This window comes from Fusarium falciforme, chromosome 7, assembly GCF_026873545.1.
Source record: "Fusarium falciforme chromosome 7, complete sequence".
NCBI lineage: Eukaryota > Fungi > Ascomycota > Sordariomycetes > Hypocreales > Nectriaceae > Fusarium > Fusarium falciforme.
In genome coordinates this window covers 1,071,921-1,095,996 of record NC_070550.1, presented here as the reverse complement: position 1 = coordinate 1,095,996, position 24,076 = coordinate 1,071,921, and the positions used below count along the sequence as shown (strand labels likewise).

Sequence of the window (24,076 nt, the reverse complement as noted above, 5' to 3'; positions counted from 1 at the left end):
AAGGATTTGCTGCGATAACTCTTCGATGAGGCCTTCAACCGACGTCCGTAAACAGAGCTTGAGTTCAGTAGAATGGTTATGTAGAGGACAAAAGTACAGGACGAACAAAGTGTTAAAAGATCATTGGAATGTTGTCTGTTTCGACATGACTAATGTCATCTGTCCCACATCTTGACCCCTCATTCAAAGCATACGACGTTGACCAATTTAGCCTGTTGAAGGTATCATCGGGGAGTGTCGGTCATTGGTCGCGGAGTATCGGGACCGGTCAACAACTAGGATGGCTAGGAGCTGCCAAGACACTTCATTGTTGATTGGCCACTCAACCAGGACGTGCCATTGGACGAGGTAGGGATGTTCCAGGTGAAATAAGATAAGCAAGCAACCCTCCCGGCAAAAGCCCGCTGAAATTTCGGCAAAGTTTCGGTCAAAGTAAGTCCCTTCTTGCGATTGAGGCAATTCATGGCGTAGAGGATCAACAAAGATCTTTGGGCTCAACCCTTCTTTCCCACAGGGCCGCTGCCAAGCTTCTAGCGAGCGGCAAAAGATGCCTATTATGAACCCCATAGCTAGACAAGCACAAGACCCACTCTACTATGATGACGTCGTCTTCACGTTTCCAGCAGCGTGAACACCAGCCCGCCTGCCTGAGAATACACCATCACCAAGAGAGAGGCCGCTCACATACGTGCTTGAACAAATACCCACAGCATTCCTCCCCGCGGCATACAAGCCTTTGATTGGCTTTACAGCCTCATTGAGAACCAACCCTGACTCCTCCTCGACTCGTAGGCCACCAAGCGACAGCCCAATGACTTGCTGAAGACCCTTGGTCAATTTGATAGATATATCGATGCCGTAAAATGGTGGTTTCAGTATAGGAGATCGCGTGTCGGGCATCTTGTTCGCCGGGTCAGGCTTGTCATTTTTAATGGCGTCGTTATAGGCATCGACAGTCTGTCTCAAGCCCTGAGGCGAAATTCCGAACTTCTTGGCTAACTTCTCAAGAGACCTGGCCTTCTTATGGTCCCAGTATAGCCAATGGTACCTCTGCATCTTCAAGACAGGAGGTACTTGCGTGGGCAGTTGCTTCTTCGCCTTGGCCCACTGTGTCGAGTCATAGATGGCAAAACCTTGGGACTGGTGATTACGCATCATCTTCCCTGTCAACAAGGCACCGTATACATCCTCAGCACCAACGCGTTCCCCTTGATTCGCCACGACAACGCCCTCAAGAAGAGCGCTTGGGGGGTATAAGAACCTCCAGGTCGACATACAGCCCATGTGGGATGTGGAGCCTCCAACGGCTACTCCTAGCATGATACCAGACCCATCGTCAGCTGGTGTCCCAAGGGGAGTGACGCCCTGGAAGTCGGGAAGATATTTCCTTCGCATTTCAGGACTATAGGAGAAGCCTCCAGCCGCCAAGATAACAGCGGGTGCCTCGGCCGCGGCAAACTGAGCGTTGCGCTCGAATATTTTGCTGGCACGGTTATGAAGCCACCCTGCAATGGGGGGCAGCGTGATTTGGTATTTGAGAGCTCGATTGGTCAGCTTCTCATGCTTGGCAAGCTTTGAGGCTGAGTTGGCTAGTGTGAGGTACTCGACTCCTCGGACGGAGCCATCTTTGGCCAAAAGAATCTTCTCAACTTTGCTGGCTGGCACAATCTGAACACCAAGTCGTCTGGCCCCATCAAGTAAGGCTTTGGCGATGCCGGCCCCGGAGAATCCATCGTGCACCATGCGATGCCCTCGCGGTGCAGGCTTCGCGAGTGATGAGTACGGATATGCCTTTTCCGAACCCGAAAAGTAGAGGTAATGCTGAGTATTGGGATAGCTCGTTTTGTATGGACTCAAAGCCCCCTTGAAGCGAGCACCGTGCTTTTCCAGCCATTGGATCATTCCAGGACTTTCGTCACAGAATCGCTTCAGCGTCTTCTCCTGAACCACGTCTCCGATCTCCTGGCGTAGATAGGCAAACATGTTTTCCGTGGTATCATCATATCCGGCTTCTTTTTGTTGCTGTGTCCCCTCACCAGCGTAGAAAATACCGCCTGAGAGGGCCGTGGTGCCTCCGCCGTGGAAGCGTTCAAGGAGAAGGACCGAAGCGCCTTTTTCCGCTCCTGCGATACTTGCAGAAAGTCCAGCAATACCGCTGCCGACAACGATGACGTCTGGCTTTTGCTTGATTTGAAGGGAAGCCATAGAACGATACCTGGGTAATGTGGTGTCAGCAAGAGCCTGCCATCGTCGTTGAGTTGGCCTGGCAAAACCCGACGAGGGCGCTCTAAGGCAGCAAAGTGACATGCTGTGAGGACAACGAATCCCGATAAATGACTTGATCAATTTAGATGGTTGAATCGTGATTAATCATGAACAAGAGGTTGGAAACTTGGAGGTGGATCTAGCAACAGACTCAGATCTCTGACTTATACATCGATCACAGACCCCGGATTTTGCGGGGTAACAGGACTGTTGCATAATTGGTTCAGACGATCCAATTGTGCAGGCTCCTCGAAATGGATGCTTTGGTTGCCAGACAGGGTGGCCGAGGCCCGAGGTGTCTGTTCTAAGAGGTGACCATACGCCGGTCAGTCCCTGGCAATTGAAATGAAGTCCCCTAGGTAGTTTAAGAAGAATATGAATCCTCGGAAGATACATGTCTCGGCAATCGGGAATTGGCTCACCCAGCCGCTACTCGCCGCGGGTTATAGCGGGCGCGGGTTGAAGCTTACCGGGTTTCCCACCGTGAATTGAAATAAGTAGATGCCTAAACACCGTAGGTCATTTGGCGAATAGGGACACAGGTTTCATCTGGTTTCGACTCAAGTAACTCTCGCAAGTAATGGCCTACGGGCATCGAGGTTTCTCAAGCGGTCAAGAACCTCATTGAGCGTTTCTACCTACTTCTCGACGACAGTAGTCCCAGTTCCGGTGACACCCTCGCCAATGAGATATTTGCTAATGATGGTGTGGCTCACTTTGGCCCTGTCCCATCTCGTGGATCGGAGGGTGAGTTGAACCTGGCATGAGTCTGCGCAGCATATCTTACAGAAGATAGAGATTCGAATTTCACGCAAACGTGCATGGGATAAGGTCACGTCGAGGAAGCATAGAGTCTTGAAAGTATATGTCTGCGGGCCAGACGCGGACGATCTTCTGTTCACTGGTCTGGCCGAGATAGAGTTCAAGAATGGCCAGCGTGTTACGTCAGAGTGTGCAGGTCGTGTTCACGTCACTCGTTCCAAAGATGACAGTCCAAGAATCAGTCTTTATCAGGTTTGGGCGGTATGTATTGCTGTCTTTGGCTGTTTCCGAATCGTCTAATCATCTCTTTCAGGACATGTCGGCTTTTGTTAAAGCCCTTTCTCAATGATGAGTTGCTACGGAGCCATAACTAAGTCATGAGGCAACAACTATGATGTCTGTTGAACTGCTGATTTAACCATGGTGTTGATTCCTTCATATTGAGTGAAAATTCTTTTCGCCTGTAGCATGCTCTAGGGGGCGTAGATCGTGAAAGTTGGGGGTCGTTCATGGCTCTAGGCCGAACGGCGAGAAATCATAAATGAATGCTGCATCAAACCCTTTTAGTCTATGAAAGGCCTCAAATACGGTCTGCAGGTCAGTCGTGACCAACTCCAGTCTTCTCAATCTCTCTCCTCACCATAAGCCATTCCCAGACCAGATGTATTACCAGTCATTCACTCATCTCAATCCACACATTTTCGCCCTTGCCAACTGATAAACTCCACTCTGGAGTCAGAATCGTTCATCTTCTTAATTCAGGAAGCGTCGGCGACGAGTCGTGATGAGCTCATTGACTGGCCCCAGAAACGTCACCATGGTGCGCGAAGCAGTAGTCTCCGACACAGTTAAGTATTATTGGCACCAGAGAAAGAGGCAAACTGAGAGGTTTTGGCGAGAAATCAATAAAGAAATTATCGTCTATGGAGCAACTACCCTTGTACTGGTGGCGAGTACCAACGCACCAACTATCTTCCTCGACTATTCTACAAACCAGACCGTGGGCGAAGTCCATCACCCAGAGCAAAGTCGTTGCGGTTCTTCCTGCTCCTGACTCTATTAGCATCCCTATCCGAGATCCCCCGTGCCTCTACAGCAGGATTGTACCCCAGACAGCTCGTCTTCGCAATGTCCTCGTCGTTGACCTTGGAGTTGGTCTTACACCCGTCGGCACGCTTGTAGACGTTGACCACAACAGCACCTCCCAGGCCCAGGTTGTGCTGCACCGCGACTGAAGTGTCTTCCACGAGTCTGTTATTAGCCGATCCGCGCAGCTGCCAGGTAAGCTCAGCGCATTGGGCTAGGCCCGTCGCGCCGATGGGGTCACGGGAGCGCCGTCGGTCCCAACCACAGTCGGCCCAGACAAACAGCACAAGTATATAGATCACCCTCATTTACACTTTCTTATATACCAGCTACCTCAGCTATCAATACAACTTGGTTACACTCAATAACTTTGAGCATATTACCAGACTTAACATACATTGTTTAAGATCCACGCGATTAGCCCTTCTGCCAACATAAACCCAGTACGACCGGTTTATCCCTTGGGAATCACACGATCGTCACAACTTAGGTAGGCCCTTTGACCCTTACCGCCTCAGTCCTAACAGACGGTGCCGGCGACGTGGCGACTCAAATGATTGTAATCTGAGTCCACTGATGATTTTTCTTTGTCATCAACCTTCGCAAGCGGCGCCTAAAAGACCGTGGAATCACCTCCCTGGCAAGAGCTCGAACCCTACGACCCAAGCTCAGACTTCGCAGATTCTGCCGATTCCCCGTTTCCGAACTCTCAGAACTATTATCCCCATCGTCCAAGGATGAGGAGTCGCTTGCTCTATTCCTAGCGGCAGTGTCGTCATGGACGGAGTCATCGTCAGTCTCGACCCAATCTACGTCCACATCATCTTGCGGATCATAGGGTATCCAGAGCCCGACCCGGCGAAAGATACGCCGACTTGAATCGACTTCTTTGAGCGCCAGCATATGAGTATGCGTAATCTGCGCAATGGTAAGGACATCTCCTGCTTTGACTTCTTCCACTTCCTTGCCTCTCCTCACTGGATCGCTCAGATATTCAAACCGTTCTGCCGCGGTATGGCTTCCCTCCTTCGCGCGAAGCCATACGTCAAGTTTGACTCCAGGCAGCTCACTCTGAGACGTAACAGGTAGGTTCCCCCATATTCCAGGAAGGATGCTTTGTGAAAAGTCCAACTCGGCTGTTTGGGGCGGGACAATTTTGACAACGCGCGCGGTGAAAATGCGGGTTCGCAGGGTCAATGAGCCTTTAAGGACTCGTCCATACAAGTTGCTGGTGGCGCGAGTGCAGTCGGCTTGAGAAACTGTGGCAATGGCAGTCTTTCGAAAATGCGTTCTGGGTTTTACAAAAGTGACAGGGGCTTCAACTGATGCCCAGGACCATGATGGAGCACGATACGCATCTGGGCGCCGCGGAGGTACCATAGAGAAGCCCGGGGTAGGCGTCCAAAGGAGTGACACCGGTAGACTGTCTCTCCACACCCCTGCCAAGTACTCCCCTTCAAATCCACAAGCAATTCCAGAAAGAGCGGGTAATCTGTCTGAATCAAACGTAAGACGTAGAGCAGTATAGTTCTCCACAAGTGTGTCCCAACTGTCGTAGAAGTGAGACTTCATATCTGCGGATGGTTGAAGACCTGGCCTCTGGAATCCGGAATGCTGTATAATCGACAGATAAAGGTCCGAGTATTCCGACGTGTCGCCATATCCGAATGGTGGTCCTTGGATGTCCTGAAATCGCGCCCCTGAACACTCGCAGGACTTGGCTTCTCTGCATTCCCAGATGAGCTCAGTGTCGCCAAAGTGAATAACACGATGACTCAACAATCGCTCTTGAAAGCACCAGGATCGTGTCCATAACGGTAATCGATCATCGATGCTGCGGCTACAACCTTCCAAAGTACAGGGGTGTTTAATTCTGAAATGCAGGCCGGGGATGCCATCGCAAGGATTGGTGGGAACATTGAAATCCTTCCAGACCTCAGGGCTTGACTCGGTTCCTCGTGCTGTGTCCTCCGGCCATGGAAAGTACCAAGGAAATGGTTCATTCTCTCGTATTGAAAACAGGCCTTGGGAGCTATCGATTGCGCGGGACGCCGCGATCGTTAATTGCGAGTTTTGGTATATCGAGGCCATCCTGGAGGCTTCCAACTCCCAGTCCTGGGGATCGTCCTGAATAATGCAAAGGGAATCTATCCATATGTACTGATAGCCAAGCTTTCGGACCAGACTGATTGCATCTTGAAACGTTTTGGGAAGACTCTCCCATGGTATGTTGGATTTCCTCTCGGTTAGGGTGGCCATCTCTGTCTTGATCATTTGGTGCTTTCCCCAGCAATGGCTAAGGGTGAGATAGCCTCCTCCTCCTCCTCCTCCTCCTTGAAGCTCAACAAGTTTCACACTGTTTTTAGACACATCAAGTAGCCGTGTGGGCAGTGCTGTAGTCGAAGGAAGCGAACAGATGCCATGCTCGTCTTGGCAGCCTCTCAACCACTGTCGAATAAGGTCCACTACAGAGTCCTGTGAAGTGTCTTGTATTATCTTAGGCGGCGGATAGGGGCTGATGGTTTTGGAATAATCATCTCCTATCTAAAAATTAGGAATGCAATCTCACAATTACCGTCGACAATTTAGCTGACCTTCGTTCCACACGTACACGCGAGCTGATCTTTCCCATGCTGACCCATCAGGTCTTTCGATAACTCCAAAGTGTATGTCAATAGCGCTCCTGCCTAAAGCCATATCATGGGGACGAAATGAGGCTCTCATATCAGTTTCGGTCGAGTCTGGCTGTAGGCATGACACATAGTGTCGTATTGCCAGCTGTAAGGCAGAGCACAATAGACATCCAGCACTTGAATCCAGGGACTCGAGATTTCCTAGCCGTGAAATATCATGGAAACCTCTGGGGCCTCGTCCTTCTGCATTCGTAAGCTTGAGGCAATCAGCGCAGAGATCTTTCCGGGGTGCCGTCGTCCGGAGTGTCTTCTGGGATTGAACCTTGTCCGTAGCTTCGCCATTTTCATCCGCCTCGATATGGCGCTCAGCCTGCTGTGCAACTCTCGTGGAATCGACTTCTATCTCGCCGTGCCCCTGGAACTGGTGCCTGAAGTTCTCTAAACTTGGCGATTCCTGGAAATTGATGCCATGCTTATCATCTCTCAGGCGGAATCCGAGCATGGAATTGATATACATGGACAACATAACCGGGGCACCCGTCATGAACCCTCCCGGTGACCAGGAGGACGATGCCATGGCTGTAACACTCTCAAAAAGATTGAAAGACCAAAATGCTGGGAGAGGGGAGTGCGCAGTCTTGTGGCATTGGGAAACTTAATTTCTTCAACCCCGCTCCCACCAAGTTGAGGCGTTCCCTAGGGTATGATCGTTTCGGCAAGACCCAAAAACAAGAAAACAGAAACAAATACATACCGTGCATAATTTTAGTGCGATTTTCATCGCGTACCGTCCCACATCCTTTCCCCTTGGGTGGAATGTTGCTGACGTGTGATGGATGGCCTCGTGTTTCAGTAATGTGAGATATGCGCAACCATGACGCTATCATCGTATCGCGCAGCTAAGGTATGAGACTTCTTGCTGACATCCATTCACATGCGTTCGGAGAGAAAGTTAGTTATGCCTTGAGGAACGAAGAGTCCCGGCCTCAGCCACCGCCACAGACCAACCTCAACCAGCACAAAGGTCCAATCGTAGTTCAGCCCGCAGGGGACATTCGCGGCCTCATCCGAGTCCTAGCGGAGTACCAAGGCCTGGCAAAGTCTCTTACCAACTATGCCCCATGCAAGACCATCCAAGAGTCACTAGGCCACAGAAGCATGCGTCCTCTGTATTATCCCTGCAGTCCCTTCAGTCAGTCGAGGGCACCACAGAATAAGAACCCAAAACACAGCCAAAAGGTCCGCTGCTTCGTAATCGGTGTCTGACATGTATGTTTGTAAATGGCCTCACGCCTAAAAGAGTGTGATATATCCCGGCCGTCTAAGCTGTGCTTCAAGGGATAAAGTGACTATAGGTCCTATGCCTTGAGGGACGAAAGGACTTTGGCGCCCCCCCATCCCTCCGCTTGCCTTGAGAGGATTGATCCGGGTGTGCGGCATTTTTAGGGCAAGCGCGTACATATTCTCATGAGGTATTTTAGGCTGGTTACCTCGTGTCAATTGTCGAAAATGAGGCAGGTTGGTGCTAATTTATTAAACTCGGGGGCAAAAGGCCTAGGCTCGCAATGGACTATTTAGCTACTGAAGCCTCAACCTGAGCCATCGCCATATTTAGTAAGTGGCTGACATTCTTCACTCCTAATGGCAATGCAGCGTCACTAAATTGTATTCTAACACACTTGCACGTTGTGCTGTTGGTTATTGGTAAACTCGCGATAAAGCACACTTGACAGTGTCTCTACTATCCCATAGGCCGCGCGAAGGGCTCTAAAAAGGGCTTGTTTCTTACCTAGGGGATGGCATTTATAATTGGATTGAGTCCCTACAACTGACCCTATTAACACAGTTACTAAGATTTCATTAGAGGATGAAATTTCCATTCTTTCTTTACTCGACTTTGGGAAGGAGAAACCTGGGCAGTGTTAGGATAACTGAAACTTAAAAGTATTAATACTTGAGTTATATTTAATACATCTAAAAGGATAAAAATTATTTTATATATTTAAGCTTTTAATTTTAAGCTTTAAACTTAAATACATCTTATTAATAGTATTATAAAATTTTATAAAAATAGCTTTTCTTAATTAAAATATATAAATAAAAGGCATATCTTTAAGTCTTATAAACAGCTTAATATTTTAATTAATTAAATAATATTAAGCAATAAGGCTTAAATTAATTATATTGTATTAAGTAAATATTAATATTATTAGAATTAATAGTTAATATAAAAATATAAAAAAGTAATTATATAATATTAATTTAAAGTAATTTAATTAGCTAATATTTAATAATAAGAGTTATGGTAGCTAGCCTTATAATAAGTATTAATTAAAGCCTTATAAAAGTTAGAAAGTATTTAATATATAAATAATAATCTAAAGAGTATAATACTATAGGTGCACTTGATAATTTTATTCGAGGTTATTTATCTTTTTTATATTAAAGATCCTTCTTATATAAGGGATTATCTACTCTATTTCCCTTTACTATAAGGTAACTAGCTGTTATAGTATCCCGGCCTACATATAAGGCCTTTTTAGGATTACTTAAACTAGATAACTCTTGCATAGGATTAGGAGTCGAGTTCACATAAACCTCTATGTATTCAACATGGGAAGATTTGTTCACTTATCTTCCATATTTTGCAAAGGATATTAGACCTCGTTCGTACATAAGCAAATTTGAGTGCAAAACTGTTGTGACACCTTGCTTTGTTCCCTGTGCTCAAAGAGAATGGAAAGCTCCCTGGCTAGGCCTGACCATATATGCCACTTTCACGGAGCAGGTTGTAATGGTTCCGTATCTTCTATACCCGTACACTGCAGGACACTATCTGTTGCCTCATACAGCTTCGCAAACATTGAGAAGACATCGCGATAGACCCCAAAATCGCCTTGAAACCCCCTAACAGGTTGGCTCTGGGTGTCTTTTGCTTCGGATACATGCCACAAGAATGGTAGTAGTGACAGGGGAACGCTAGTGAGCGACGTGAGTGAAGACCAATAAAACATAAAGATGGAATGCCTTACAAGGTGTTAGGCAAGTATCTCACCAAGTCCCGTTCTTCTAGATCGGCAAAGCTTTCGGTAATGGACTGTAGAGACTCGCCAAGCTCTTCGGATGCACACCAGACTGTGTAGGGGCTGTTGTTTTGACCCCCGCTTCTGCCAAGGAAGTATAGGATATGATTGTTTAAGCAAGCTTTCGCAGTGCTGTTCATCTAGTTAACGGTGTGATCCTGAGTCACGACAAGGAAGGGATACTACAAGTAGTATATGAATATTGCATTTGTAAAAAGGCTGAGGGACTCGTGCCCACCAGGAACTTCTGTTGGAAGCTGGAATTTGTGGACAACCATGTCATGCCACTCGCTCAGTCGTGAGACGGAATCTTTCAACTGAGTCAAAGTGCGAGTAGGATCGTTCGAGTCCGGCGTAGGATTGTAACAGATCATGAGAATGTCGTTCAAGACGACACTGAGCTCGCAGAGACAACCGACCAGCTGCGCCAACATACGCTTCGTGGCTGGATCATATACCGCAGAGCCTCTGATCTCTTGTCTCACATCATCCTCCAGAAGACCCAGTCTATCGAAGTCAAGGTCAGTCAGAGCAATTTGGACAGGACGCCACAGGCTAAGAGCCATAATTCTATCGCGGAGGATACAGCACCACCATAGCCGTTTCAGTGCCGCCTGGCCTTTCGGGTTGCCTCCAGTTGCACCGTATCTATGAGCACCCGCCTGCCGAGCAAAGTGAATGGCTGTGCTGAGCCAGTAACTGTTGGTCTTGTCGAAGATGGTGGGGGAATGGTACGTCAGCATCAGGGCACTTTGGGCGCTGCTAACGTCATCTCTGCACCTGTCGATGTGGAACAACGCCTTGGCACTAATTAGCTTGTTATCTGGGCAAGGGCTGGAAACATATGTTGCCCACCTTGGTAACAGAGTAGAACTCGGCTCGTGCTTGATGCACCGAGGTAAGGGATAGGCTATCAAGGACTGATTGTGGCACGAACTATTAGGCTGAGCATTAGCGACATCTCATCTCGTGGGCCTTTTGAAGACTTCGTACCGGGCAGGCGAGAAATATCATGGCCTGGACGACAACGAGAGACAGGCGTCCAGTGGACATTGCCTCCACAGGCTGGGCATTATACATTGCCCAGAAGTCTTGTTCGTTGATCAAGGGAAGGGTAGGATGAACATGCAAGAAGTACTGTTGGACAAACTCATCCATTGCGGGTCGTGCTGGCAAATAGAGACACCTTCGATTCTCTAGAAACGCCATGTCCTCTTTGTCTAAGTTCCATAACGTGTCTGCGGAGATAAACGAGTAGGAGGAAAATATGACAAAGTTGGAAGCCCTAGGTTGCTGGGAATTGTATGATCTACTGTCTGAATTCGGGCTTAGGCCCTTCAGGAATATCGATTGCTGGAAGTCTGCTAGAGAGAGAGGCAAGTTGAATTTGTGCTCGTTGATTGCACTACTCTCACTCGTCGTTGATGAGTCTGCCTCGGGGTCCTCAGGGGTCGTGTTGCTTCGAGGTTGGTCCAAGTCTGCGTTAGGATTGCCACTTATATCGTCACATCCAGTTGCTTCCTCCTCGTTAAAGGCGAGAAGAAATCTTTCAAGTCCTGGTAGGTCTTCTGCATTTGTGAGGCGCGGAGCCTGGCCGAGATCCATGGGTTTGTCTGCCAAAGTGTTCTGCTTCTCAGGCAGGACCTGGTTCTGCCGTTCGGCACCTGTTGATTCTGGCGGTACATGATTCTGCCGTTGATAGATAGCATTGGCCATGTGCCTGTCACCATTAGTATTTATCACGGTGCTACTCAAATGGCTGAGGCAGAATACCACTTGTGCTGCTTGAATGGAATAATGCACTCCCCTTCATCGAGCGTGCAGTTTGTGCATGGATGGCCATGGAAAACAAGGTCACAGCGAACCTTTCGGGTACGGCAGTATAGACAGGCTCGTGCGGCTCGGCGCCTAGGCTTTCCGCCAGGGCGTGCTTCTCGTGACATCTTACAATAGCAAAGATTGGAATTGAATGAATGGCTACCCACACAAATGTAGACGGGAGATTGAGACATGGGCATCTGTTATCAACCTCAATTGGCAAAACTCTGGTCAACGAATGCGCTTCTACTCCCATAAGAATGGATCAGGTGTAAGACACAGTGTTGAAGAACACCTTTTTCAATACTTGCACAGTCATGGTATCTGCCGAGGGTGCGTATAGCATTCAGGCAAGTGTCGGAAGGACAGGGTATATGCCAAGGTGCTGCCCATGTTTGCCGAGGGCACTGTGCTGGCTTTCACCACCCGGGAGTGTATGTATGAATAGCAAGGCCACGGCAAATGCCGGGATTCAATCTGCCTCCATCAACACAAACGGATGCTACTCACTGTCCCAACTCCCTGTAGCAAAGGTGTGAGAGGCATGCTTCGGGAATGCAGATTGCTTTAATTTCACCACCATGTACCTAGGCTGATACAACACGACCGAGTGCCAAGGCCAGAACAATTCACAGGTTCAAGGACATTTCCAGAACGTAACGAGGGCTTAGATCTTGCTACCAGCCTCATTTCTTCCCAGACGTACGAGGCCCCCCTGGAAACAAGTAGCAACTAAGGTGCCGTTGCTGGTCCAAATTCGTTGGACAACGAGACCTCTCTGTTGGCCCGCCCACGGTGTCTCGACCTCGGTCAACATCCACTCGTCTGCTCGAACCACTGCCTGATTATGGAAGAAGATGGTGTGGTCCAGCGTGACCATCATTCCAATGTGATGGGCAGGAGCAGTCGGCGTTCCGCATCTCGCGTTTTCTTCCAACTCCTCAGTAGCCAGTTCTTGGTAGGAACGCACTATCTGCCGGCTCGAAGGATCGTCACTGCCGAAGGAGCGAATAATGGACTTGATGGCGGATGAGCTGTTGAATCGATCGGTATGATGGACGCGAGGAACAGTCCCTATAAAGTAGTGGTCGCTGATGTAGGCGAGAGCTGTGAGATGGGCCCTGTGATCCGTGTTGCTTCCTTGACCATGCTTGGCATGTTATCCAGCGCTGGCTTGACTATGAACTCGAATCCAGTTCCTTAGTCGCCTAGACTCTGGGCGAGTTTCTTCTTCGCCTGCGCTAATCCTCACAGACTCATATTGGCTTCCTCTATTTGCCTGGCAGGTCCTTGTCAATCTTGTCTGGTCAACATCCTCCCCAGATGCTGACGGTGGCTCTTGGCCTCTTGAATACTCAGGCATTGTTGGTTGGTGCGTCAACTCCATTCTCTCTTTCCGTTCGGCTTGGCGAAAGAAGCTGACGAGTGCCGTGAATATGCATTTTCCAGACTGGTATGCCTGAACACGTCTAATTACAATAGTTCCATCATCACGGATCCGCTCGATCCGATAGAAAATGGGTGTTGTAGTATGAGCCGGTAGTAGGAAGTGGCAATGCATACTATGCGCCAAGTAGCTAAGAGGGATGCTCTCCTGAGCCACGGCAAGTGACTGGGCAAGCAAGGCACCACCAAATACACCACGCGCCCACACTGGATGCCATAACGGTGCTGTGTTGGTGTATACGTCCTCACCTTGCTCAGGCGCGGCAGCAATGGCCAGCATATGCTGTGTCGGCAGATACCGGTATGGAGGGTTCCCGAAAATATCGTGGTCGGCCATTGAAGCAGGTTTCAGTTTAGTTCATGATAGGTTGTTGCATGGCAGAGATGATCAATCTCTCATCAGTATTTGTACACATATTCATCATCAGGATGGTTGTTGTCTTTCACGTTGAGAGTGTGAGCGACGTACCGCGCGGACGTTACCTCGGCTAGCCTCATTTTAACAAGAAGTTACCCGAACTCGGTTATCAACATTGCACTCTGGTTGATGAAAATCAGCCGGTGAATTGATCCTACAGGTATCGTCTAGTGATTAGGGGCTTCTGAGACCTCGTTTCTCTGATCATCTAGGCAAACGGAGCGCGGCCCCGATCAACAGTTAAGTGCATCCTCTGCAATCTCGTCCAAACCAGACAAGAACTGTGCAAGACATCAGAAAAGCTGACGTTCACCTAGCGGTGGCTATGGAATTACCGAGGATGAAACTTCCACAAAGAAATGTGAATTTCTAATTTAGATGTCTTGGATACATGCCCTCAAAAACATTTTCCTTCGTGATGACTTGCGTGTGTTTTCCCCCTGATTACCCATTGCTCTTTTTGTTGTTGTTTATCTCAAGGACATCTCTCCTAAAGACGACGTTGGGGTCAACGGTGCTCTTCGGTCTCAATGGTCCATTGTGCTCCTGGATTGTGATGCGTCTCTCAAGTTACCAAATGGGAGATGGATCCTTCTTTGAAGACTTCTTGGCTGGGTAACTGTAGACAATGTAGAATGCCCAGAGAGAGTACAGGAACATGAAACAGCCAGCGCAGTAGTACATGGGCTGGGCAAAGATCTCGGGAAGGGTGAGAGCCCACATGCTGAATGGTGTGAAGGTCCAGATAGCGCAGATGATGTTGACGAGGCAGAATCCCAGCGCGAGACCGTCTCGCGAGCCACGTCGGAGGTACTCGTGTGTTGGACCGACTATAATGAGGACGTTTGTCAAGCAGAACCACTGCATAACGCACCCTTCGCCCATCAGGATAATTCCGAACCAAACAACGCAGTACATGGCCATCTGGAGAAACGCGGCATAGGGAAGAACAGAGGCCAGGGAAGGGTTCGGACCAAGAACGGAACCGAAGCACGCATTGCGGGTCTTGGTGATGGAACGATGGATGCAGAAAATCTCGAGGGTGGTCCATACAAACAAAGCCGTTGATGTTCCTCGTAGAAACCAATGCTCGTCATATCTTGATGCAGCTTTTCCAAGGATGTAAGACCACGTAGAGTCATGGGCGAGATAGAAGGAATGCATCCAGAAAGGAATGGGACCATTGCCTTCACGCAGTAAGACTCTGATGGCGTAGACATATTGCATGTATCCCACAGCGAAGCTGACTCCTGAAGCGACAAGGAGAGGTGTGTTGCTGAGGTTATACTCTTCAGTGAGTCTCTGGTAATAGTCGATAGTTGCCATGGTTACCGTGATAAATTAATCAGTCCTCTTGGAAGATGTTCATTGTTTTTACGTGTCGTTTTCTAAGAATCAGAGGGAGATTTTAAATGGCTCTAGTATTATGATGATAAAGGGGCCTTAAAACTGGGCTCTGGCTACGGAAGCGTCGGTATGAAAGCCCGGGCTTAGTGATACCCGGGGACCCTAGCTATGAGCTCTCGGCGCCGAAATTCTCTAAGCGGCTTAGACCCAGCAAGAACATAACACGGGATTTGGTAGCCGCGGAGCCGAACTACCAACTTCAAACCATAGCTCCAGTATTCCCGTTTGTTATGATCCGACACTTGGGAAAGGTGACACGATGCATGGGTCACCGAGGCAATCGTTGGCCGCATGGCCACAATGGGTCACGATGACGCATGTAGCTAGGGTGTCAGTGCGAGTCTCGGGACGCGGTGCAAAATTAGCAAGAGTGTCGGTGATCGTGGCGATAACCCTGGTAATAGCGTGCCAACAGTGTCTGGGTCGTCTCGTGGGATTGCTTCTACCTACGTCAAGTCATATGCCCAACCATGCTGTGAGAACTTGTGGTACTGAATAGTTATGTCGTGCAGCCTTTGTGGCCCGATTGCCTGGGTGACTGCGAAAAAGCATTGTCCACCTTTGCTAATAGCATGGTGTTTTATTGAGTTCCACGTTTGCCATGCCTGATGTTGATTTCGTCAAGGGGTATCGCTCTTTAATTACAATAGCAACCAGTATCATAGAAGGTAACATCAATTATATATCGTTAATCACTCTGACGTTAAACCTGGCATCCCTAGCTATTAGACTGCTTTCCCTATTTCCGTAGCCATATGCGCGGTCGCTTTAATGTCAGCGACCTGTTTTCCCAGTGCGTATACATCATCCGTTGAGGCTCCAATTGCCAGGTTGACTACAACTTCTAAGACACCATGGAGGAGAAGGGAGAATGCTGCTCCGAAACGCACTCTCTGGGCAGTTGTTCTCGCCATGATCTTGTTGGCAGTTTGAGCGTACGTCTGCTCCCATGACTGCAAGCAACCAAGAATCTGTGTCCTCGTCGCCTTTAACTCGGCCACTTGGTACTGACTCCGCAGGCCTGTCACCCGATTCAGAAACTGCAGCACTTCCACGGATAGAACGCTCAGATCACTGCGCGCCTGATCGCACAAAATGGTGTTGATGTTGCTTGTCGCCGAGCTACTGCGATCTGTTTCGCAGGAAGACAGGTGCTTGGGCCCAGGATAGCCCGAGGCGAAGAGCTTGATAGCAAACTCGTCCAGATGAGGAAAACCAAGATTGTAACAAGGAACTACCCGGCCGCTGTCGCTCACACCTGGGCGGTTCCGATATTGGTACATGATACGAAGACCTAGAAGGAAATGCTGGAAGGCAGTAGTGTAGTCGCCCATCATGACTTCAATGCTCATAAACATCTGGCAGCACACGAGAGCAGCCTGGGCAGACTTTCGAGTGGGTTCCTCCCTTAGCCGCGACGCGAGGCTTGAGACTGCCGCGTTGTACGCATCCAAGCTACGTTGATTGATAAATATGCCGTGAGTGCCGACATTGGCAGTGTGTCTTTTTGTTCCGAGTCCGTCGTGTAGAGCGATCAGAGAATCGAGTCCATGGCGGATGGTGGGATCTGAGAGATTTGCCAGTATTGCCCGGGCCTCGTTCCGGTAGCAAACATTGGCTTGGCGCTTGCGGTGAAAGTAAAGGGCTAGCTTTTCGACTTGATCGGTCGTAACTGTGGAAGACTTTGGCTGGTATAGAGAGAGTGTTGGCTGAGAACCAGGGGTGCTCGCTGAAGTTGATGATATGGGGCTCCCGAGGGTCAAGATTCGGAACATGGACGGATATCCATCACACACCCGATCAGTGGACATGCAACGACGACATGCTGGTCGTGTTTCATCACATTTGACTCTTCGGATCCTGTTTGGGAGCCAAGTCGGCTCAGTATCAGTATCAACCTGACAGCAAGCGGGTTCGTAGTCTCTCCGTCGCCTCACCTGCAAGTGTGGCAGCCTGTCTTAGCCTTTGGCTTGAACTTCCGCCTGAACGGTGGCTTGAAGGGCTCCAGTAACTGTTGCTCTTCTTGGCGAGCTAAGAACGACATGTTTCCAGTGCTGCGGCCCCGCACATGGGTCGATCGGTTTGTCGTGTTCCCTCTTGGAGCAACACCCGACACTGCTGCCCTTAAATAGGAAATGGGAACGAAAACCCCACTTGGCTTGCTGGATGGTCCCGACCTATGTATAGAGTAAAGATAGGCCAGCTACTTCGGCGTTTTGTTAGAAGAAGACTGTCATCGGCGAGCTTTGAACGAATCATTTATGCAGCTGGCATTTTACCGACAGACGAAAGGTGTCATTGGAGTAATTTATACGGTTAGACAAGCCAGCGTACCCAGAGAAACGCGACATCCCTGGCCATACGAAACAGCCCTATATGCCGCAATGTAACCCAGTTCCTTAACCCCTACCTCAAACGTTCACGGCTAGACCGATTTAGGAAATCTGAACGATATGGCCAATCACCTCAGTTTATACAGTCTCTGCCTCCAACCCCAGAGAACCATAGCATCCATGCGCAAGGCTCCTAAGGCCTCTTCGCATCTCTGCCTTAACTCTGAGCTCTGTTGCCGGCATGTCTTCCTGTTATTGATCATGCAACTATTTAAATGAGCCATCGCCCTACGAGTCATCAGGACTAGCACCACATCAAACTTGACATACTGGCACTCATTTTCCTCGTTCTTCATCACCATGCACTTCACGTTTCGCGTGTCTATCATACTCACATGGCTGCACTTTCTGGTACACGTATCCCGGGCTATGTCAGAGCCGAGACTCCTCACTCAGTTCCCACCCTCAGTTCGCATTGAGAACCTCACTCTTCTTCCAAATGGCACTATTGTGATGTGCAACGCCTACACCGGAGATCTTTACAGCATCAACCCTCTCAGCCGTTTGTCAAAGAGGACCCCCTACCTGTTCACTTCTCTCGCGCCATCTTCCTCGGCCATCTTCGGGCTCACATCCCCGTTGCCAGACACAATCGTTGCTACTGCCAGTAACTTCTCGTGGGAAGAAGGACTTGTAGAGCCGGGCTCCAACGTTGTCCATCATATCACGCTCACCGAGGCTGGGGCCAAGATCAAGGCATTCCCCATTCCGTCGGCAGCATGGCTGAACGGCCTGACACCTGTACCTCACTCACCGCATTACCTACTGGTTGCGGATTGTGCTGCTGGCTCTCTACTCCGGCTCGACACACGAACAGGATGCGTCGAAACCGTCAGCTCGGATCCCCTCTTTGCCCCTATATCCCAGCCTGAGTCCAACCTCCTGCTCGGCATCAACGGAGTTCACGCTCGAGACGGATGGCTGTACTTTACCAACACAAATCAGGGCTTGTACGGCCGCCTAGCCATCACTCCCGAGGGTCTAGCAGTCGGGGCACCGGCTGAGATCATCGCACGGGGACTCAACGGGTCAACGTTCGATGATTTTGCCCTGAGACGAGACGGTGTTGCATTCCTCGCCACAGGGTTGGGGAACCTCAACGGTATTGAGAAGATTACCGCTAGAGGTGAGGGTCAGATGTTGGTTTCCTGGGAGTATGGCTCCCTGGCCATCAGCCAACCAGTTTCGGCCGTATTTGGCCAAACGATCAAAGAAAGGAGCACTCTGTACTTTGCAACCGCAGGATCGTACTTGGGTAGCAACGCAACCTCGACTGGGGGTCAGGTCTTTTCCCTTAAGGTTAAGTGTTAGTGGAGATGAGCTTGGTGCCCTAAGAATTCTTGTAACTATCGAGACGCAACTGCTTTAGTCAGGGGCGCAAGAGTGACATTCCAATACATCATGAGCCCGAAGATAGCTGTACATAGGCAACTGTTTCTTGAGACGAAACATTTGGTTGCATGAAAATTGAAGTCAGGGGGCCTCAAGTATGACTGCTTAAGGTCCTCCCATATTCATTGTATGGTGGCCGCAGCTAAAATTCTACGTCTGTGTTTAGAATCTGGTCAATCTAAAATCGATGAACTGATAGCCCTTCCCGTCATGGGTATTCCGGAGAACCGCGTAAACTCCTTTCATGAAAGCTGACTGAACACGACAACCATTCTCTGTCTCTGCAGTGATTATGGAGTGCTGCTGCCTCACATTGCTCGCCAGTAGTAAGGGCCGCCTCAAACATCAGTCTAGAACTAAAACACACCGTGATCAGTGGTTCCATTCTGGGAAAAGAAAAGATATGCCGTACTTTCAGTGGAGTTGGAAACCAATTCATTCAATGCTGAAGGGTCTGACTCGGGATCTGGCCGATGGCCCTGATCCTTGTCCGAGTTCAGCGGCTCTACTCGTCTGCTATACGATTAAAAGCTCCAGCCGGAGACGATCACAAAAAATGACTCATCTCCACGAATGCCCTCGGTGCTGTGGAGGACCGGAAGGTGCCTCAACACGTGACCAAGTCTATATTCGACGACGAGGATCACGATAGTTCATACTGAGATATAAGGCGATTGCGGTGATAACGTGCTAGCATTATCCTTCTCATAGCCGCGATTCTTGTGAGAATCTTTATAGACAAGCAACCCAGGACCCGCTTCCCAATCACGCATGAGAGCTGTATAGGGGTCCTGGTAGAGGTAGTATGGCGAAAGACCGAAGACGAGTTTAGCAAATACGATAGGTAGTTTCTCAACTTTAATCTCGAGGGTGGCATGCATTATTGTTGGTGAGGTCTGTTCAATCCGTCATAGTCCCTATTCTATAACGCTATGGGTATATTTCATAGGCTATCGATAGTCATCTGTCAAAGTGTGGTATAACGATTCCATGATTAAGAATAGAACGAGCTCAGATCTTCGAGTATCTACCAAAGTATACATCCCTATGCTGAAACTGAAAATAATGGCGGAAGTCTTGATGCGTCTTGGCCTTTACGCCAACTATTGAACCCCAGAATGGCTAATATCCTCATCTGAGCACTGCCATGTGTTGATAGCTTGGCCCTCACTTCGATACCTAGTAATAGTCCCTCAGGATGATCACTCATAATTAGCATCTCGGACTGGTGTTGCTTAGGACAAGGCAAATCGAGGAAGCTTAGGGGGATTGGCTAAGATATGGGGCAAAATTCCAGTTCCGAAGCCTTCACTTGCGCAATATCTTCGGTGGCACACTCACTTCTGTGTTTACTCTGTTCTCATTCTTACAGAACACATAACTTTCGGTTCACACCCACCCACCAGGTAGATGCAGTGGCAACGCGTGGTTCAAATCATCCCTACCGACTAGGCCTCGGTTCCAGAAATATTGAGCTCTTTTCCCAGGCGGCAAAAAGAAAGGAATTGGAGGGCATGTGGGAACTGCTTCCGCCTGGGCTTGAACCAGAGGCCTTCGCATTACAGAACACTCGGATGAAGTATTAGTACGACGCTCTAACCAACTGAGCTACGGAAGCCATCCAATTTGTTGATCGCAGCCGTTGGCATCCACCCTTGAGTGGACACGAACGGGGAACTTGGTGGCCACTAGCACCCCGATGCCAATAAGAGACATACCTATTTAGCTACTTTAATGTAAGCCCAAGGGGCTAAGAAGCGGTTAATAGTGACACGTACTTAGATCCGGCATTGGTTAACTATGTAGTTTTCTATTGTACTATATTAAACACCGAGTTAGGTGTCTCCCACGCCCCATAGGGTAGGGAAGGCTATGATCCGTGCTTTAAAGAAAATATTAAAGGTTATAAAAAAAATGCTTACTATTTCTCGGTATACAAGCTGAAGGTACTGCTCTAGTTTTATTGCTTATAAATGGACCATCAGCAGCGTGAACACATATTAATTTCAAATAAGTATCGTGTGTTAAGCATCCACATGCCCCAATGTCAAACAATTATTTCACCAGGAACTCCCTTTCTATGGGAAATTTCTAAGCGTTAACGTACATGATAAGCGAGTGTTACAAACAAGTGAGTGTTACACTTTGAAATTTCTTAGTATTTGCACCTTAAGATTTAACTTGATTAAAAAATTCTAAGAAATTTAAATTAAGCGTAAATATGCTAAAAATAAGAAAAAGAGCCTATCTTATAGCAAAAAAGCTATATGAAATTTCTTATATTTTTAAAAAAATCCTTACTAAGCTAGTTTAAGAAACAACGTATTCACACTATATAACAAGCTGTTTTTCTTAAAAGGCAATTTCTTAAAATTTTAAAAGAAATACTATGGAGTTTCTTCTGAAGTTAAATAGCTATAAAACCTGTTTTTAGATTTTTAAAAATTAGATAGCTAGTTTTAGAAAATTGGAGTTTAGCTGTTTTAGCTTACACAGTGTAGTGTAACACTCACTTGTTTGTAACACTCGCTTATCATATACGTTAACCAATAGTTGAAAGCGTTAGCCCTCGGTATTATCTAGACCTATATGACTGCAATTAATGCTATTATGAGCTTCTAAACGTGATCCCCGTCTCCCTAGATAAGTGAACTTGTCCACGTGGTTGACTACTTATTATTATTATTTCTTTTTATTATCTGCAATAACAAGTCCGCGAGAGACCGCCAGCCGCAACAGCAAAAAACACAGCTATGAACACAGAGCGGCATCAAACCCAATACCGTAAAACACCGTTAACTAATTGTTGACTTCCTAAAGCTGCAGCCTCGCTAACCGCCAACCAGGACCATGCAGGCGGCAGAAATCAGATGGGCCACTTGCTAGTCATGGTTTTAAAGGTACCTAGGCGCCGTGTCGGGGATGCTCACCCGGAAAGGGAAGCCAGACGATCGTGCCTGGCTGAGATTAGTTGGTCCCATGCCGTATCCAGCCTGTTACTTGCCTTTTTTCGGTCCACCATCATTTTTCCATAGATCCTTAGCTTCCGGCAGAAGAAGAAGCAACCACATACGACCATACCCACTGGAGAACTCGGGATCCCGTCCGCTCTCCCATAGATAAGCCAGTGAGGGGCGGATTAGTAGTTGGGTCGGTGACGACCAGCGAATCCCCGCTGTTGTATGTGTCTTTTCATTTTTACCATTTTTTCCCTTTTTGCTAATCAGCTTTATGATTTATGAAGAACAGATGCGAACTTATGCATAGAACATTCAAGAGACGCAATGGCGGTTGAAATCTCGCACTGTTCAAGCGTTCAGCGCTATTCATGAGATGTAACTAATTGCATAAAAACATCATTCTTTCCAGAGAAGGTCGAAGCCTACCTATTACCATTCTTCAGTGTTCATGCCATTCGTGAACGGTGCGCATTCTCTTTACCCCACGCCAAGACTTAAGTGTACTAGACTCTTTTCGGATACAAACTCCCTCCCCAAAACAGGCACGTTTCCGCGTTCAAACGGAAAGCCTTGCCATTTCGGCAACTAACAACCGGAACAGCCGCCCTCTTAGTTTCGGTTGAGGGTCGTGGGGTAGTAGTGGTGTCCCCCGCGTGACCCCAACCTTCGAGTTAACTAGGAAAGCAACCGCGCTGATAAGCGTGAATCCTCAAGATAAGTTTGGTGCCGAGATGCCATGTGGGTCACATCTGACCAAAATGGGCACACCTCGGTTTCGTGGAGGTTATCGTGGGCCACAAAAAGCAACAGACGAACTAGGCTGGCCTTGAGAGTCGTCAGCTGGCTTACTCAGTCCTTCTTGAATGAGCATGCCGTTGCGGTGTGGCTAATCAGGGGGCGTGAGTTGTCATAACCCACAAGGTGAATAGCTAGCATTTAAGTCTGTCTGGTTCCTTGCCATAGCTCGACTGGCAGACTTAGGTACGCATACTGCTTTCCAGTTTCGTGTTTGTTGGTTCGTCCAAAATGGCCAATACCGTCGTTGTTATCGGGTAAGTGACTTGATCTCTGGGAACTAGAGATAGCTCAGCTAACATTATCAGTGCCGGTGTGATTGGTTTGACGTCAGCTTTGCTGCTGGCCAAAGAAGGCAATGTCGTTACTGTGGTAGCTAAACACATGCCCGGTGACTATGACGCTGAATATGCCTCGCCTTGGGCGGGCGCCAACGTGATTCCGTCAGTAACCGGAGTTGTGGAAGTCAAGTTGTATCTGCTCTAACAGTTTTACAGGTTGGCACCTAAGGAGGGAAGCCGCTGGGAACGAAGAACTTGGGTCGCTCTCAAGAAGTTGACTGAAGAAACCCCTGAAGCAGGGATTCATTTCCAGAGTGCGTTACTGGCCTCTCAACCTTCACCCTGGTTAGCATGACTGACCCTGCATCTGTAGCGACCCATGTCATCCGCCGAAACAAGGACATGGAGGCCGACACGTCTGGCTTCTCATCTCACTTCTACCAGGATAACCCATGGTTCAAAGAGATCTTCAACAATTTCCGCGAAAATCTCCCGTCAGAAGTGGCTCCTGGGTACGACTCGGGATTCCAGTATCAGGGTATCTGTATGAACACAGCAATCTTTCTCCCGTGGATTCTCGGCCAGTGTCTCAAGTACGGCGTTGTGGTAAAACGTGGTATCATCTCTCACATCAAAGAAGCCAAGCACCTGAGTCACACAGGCCGAACAGCCAATATCATCGTTAATGCCACTGGTCTCGGCTCCCTGAAGCTTGGTGGCGTTGAGGATACAACAGTAGCTCCCTCCCGCGGTCAGATCGTGGTTGTGCGAAACGAGACCCCCAAGAATTTCCCTCTCTTCATGTGCTCGAGCACCCTCGATGGGAGCGGTGAGGAGATTTATGCCATGCAGAGAGCAGCTGGCGGTGGCACAGTCATTGGAGGCACATATCAGATCGGCAACTGGGACTCTCAGCCCGATCCCAACACCGCGAATCGGATCATGGAACGAATTGTGACTCTCTGCCCGGAGATTGCTGACGGCAAGGGTGTTTCGGGGTTGAGTGTCGTGCGGCATGGTGTTGGTTTCCGTCCATGGAGGAAGGATGGTCTGAGGCTCGAGGAGGAGAAGCTGGATGACGAGACGTGGATTATCCACAACTACGGACACTCCGGTTGGGGTTACATGGGGTCATTTGGCTGTGCCGAAGGAGTTGTTGAGTTGGTTGAAAAGGTGACCAAGGCTCGAGCAAAGTTGTAAGATGCCTGTGTTAGAGTTTTAGTATTCTATTTTTACTTAATCGTATGAGCTTTTATCCTCGGTCCTCGTTGTTCTTTCTGAGGTGGGAAATCAGGCTTTCATTTTTGTCAGCCTTGAGTTCATTACGCTTGGCTAGA

General features: G+C 48.6%; 7 protein-coding genes across 7 annotated transcripts; 2 read left to right on the top strand and 5 right to left on the bottom strand.

Moving 5' to 3' along the window:
* Positions 1 to 594: 594 nt before the first annotated feature.
* NCS54_00896200 (FAD-binding-2 domain-containing protein) lies at positions 595 to 2,205 on the bottom strand (the record flags this gene model as incomplete). The annotated part of the gene is made up of 1 exon (XM_053154323.1): positions 595 to 2,205. One exon carries the CDS (start codon positions 2,203 to 2,205, stop codon positions 595 to 597), a length of 1,611 nt encoding a protein of 536 aa, XP_053010298.1.
* Positions 2,206 to 4,013: 1,808 nt separating this feature from the next.
* NCS54_00896100 (HET domain-containing protein) lies at positions 4,014 to 6,372 on the bottom strand (the record flags this gene model as incomplete). Its single annotated transcript, XM_053154322.1, has 3 exons — positions 4,014 to 4,077; positions 4,135 to 4,301; positions 4,747 to 6,372. 3 exons carry the CDS (start codon positions 6,370 to 6,372, stop codon positions 4,014 to 4,016), a joined length of 1,857 nt encoding a protein of 618 aa, XP_053010297.1.
* Positions 6,373 to 9,523: 3,151 nt separating this feature from the next.
* Positions 9,524 to 11,772, bottom strand: NCS54_00896000 (Fungal-trans domain-containing protein; the record flags this gene model as incomplete). The annotated part of the gene is made up of 6 exons (XM_053154321.1): positions 9,524 to 9,725; positions 9,779 to 9,961; positions 10,016 to 10,629; positions 10,685 to 10,765; positions 10,823 to 11,549; positions 11,603 to 11,772. The coding sequence occupies 6 exons, from the start codon at positions 11,770 to 11,772 to the stop codon at positions 9,524 to 9,526; spliced, it is 1,977 nt and encodes a 658-aa protein (XP_053010296.1).
* A 2,309-nt stretch (positions 11,773 to 14,081) lies between these two features.
* NCS54_00895900 (Hypothetical protein) lies at positions 14,082 to 14,837 on the bottom strand (the record flags this gene model as incomplete). The annotated part of the gene is made up of 1 exon (XM_053154320.1): positions 14,082 to 14,837. The coding sequence occupies one exon, from the start codon at positions 14,835 to 14,837 to the stop codon at positions 14,082 to 14,084; it is 756 nt and encodes a 251-aa protein (XP_053010295.1).
* Positions 14,838 to 15,643: 806 nt separating this feature from the next.
* On the bottom strand, positions 15,644 to 16,729 carry NCS54_00895800 (Zn(2)-C6 fungal-type domain-containing protein; the record flags this gene model as incomplete). Its single annotated transcript, XM_053154319.1, has 1 exon — positions 15,644 to 16,729. The coding sequence occupies one exon, from the start codon at positions 16,727 to 16,729 to the stop codon at positions 15,644 to 15,646; it is 1,086 nt and encodes a 361-aa protein (XP_053010294.1).
* Positions 16,730 to 17,611: 882 nt separating this feature from the next.
* NCS54_00895700 (Hypothetical protein) lies at positions 17,612 to 18,622 on the top strand (the record flags this gene model as incomplete). Its single annotated transcript, XM_053154318.1, has 1 exon — positions 17,612 to 18,622. The coding sequence occupies one exon, from the start codon at positions 17,612 to 17,614 to the stop codon at positions 18,620 to 18,622; it is 1,011 nt and encodes a 336-aa protein (XP_053010293.1).
* A 4,067-nt stretch (positions 18,623 to 22,689) lies between these two features.
* On the top strand, positions 22,690 to 23,939 carry NCS54_00895600 (D-amino-acid oxidase; the record flags this gene model as incomplete). Its single annotated transcript, XM_053154317.1, has 4 exons — positions 22,690 to 22,715; positions 22,767 to 22,901; positions 22,956 to 23,053; positions 23,113 to 23,939. 4 exons carry the CDS (start codon positions 22,690 to 22,692, stop codon positions 23,937 to 23,939), a joined length of 1,086 nt encoding a protein of 361 aa, XP_053010292.1.
* Positions 23,940 to 24,076: the final 137 nt, after the last annotated feature.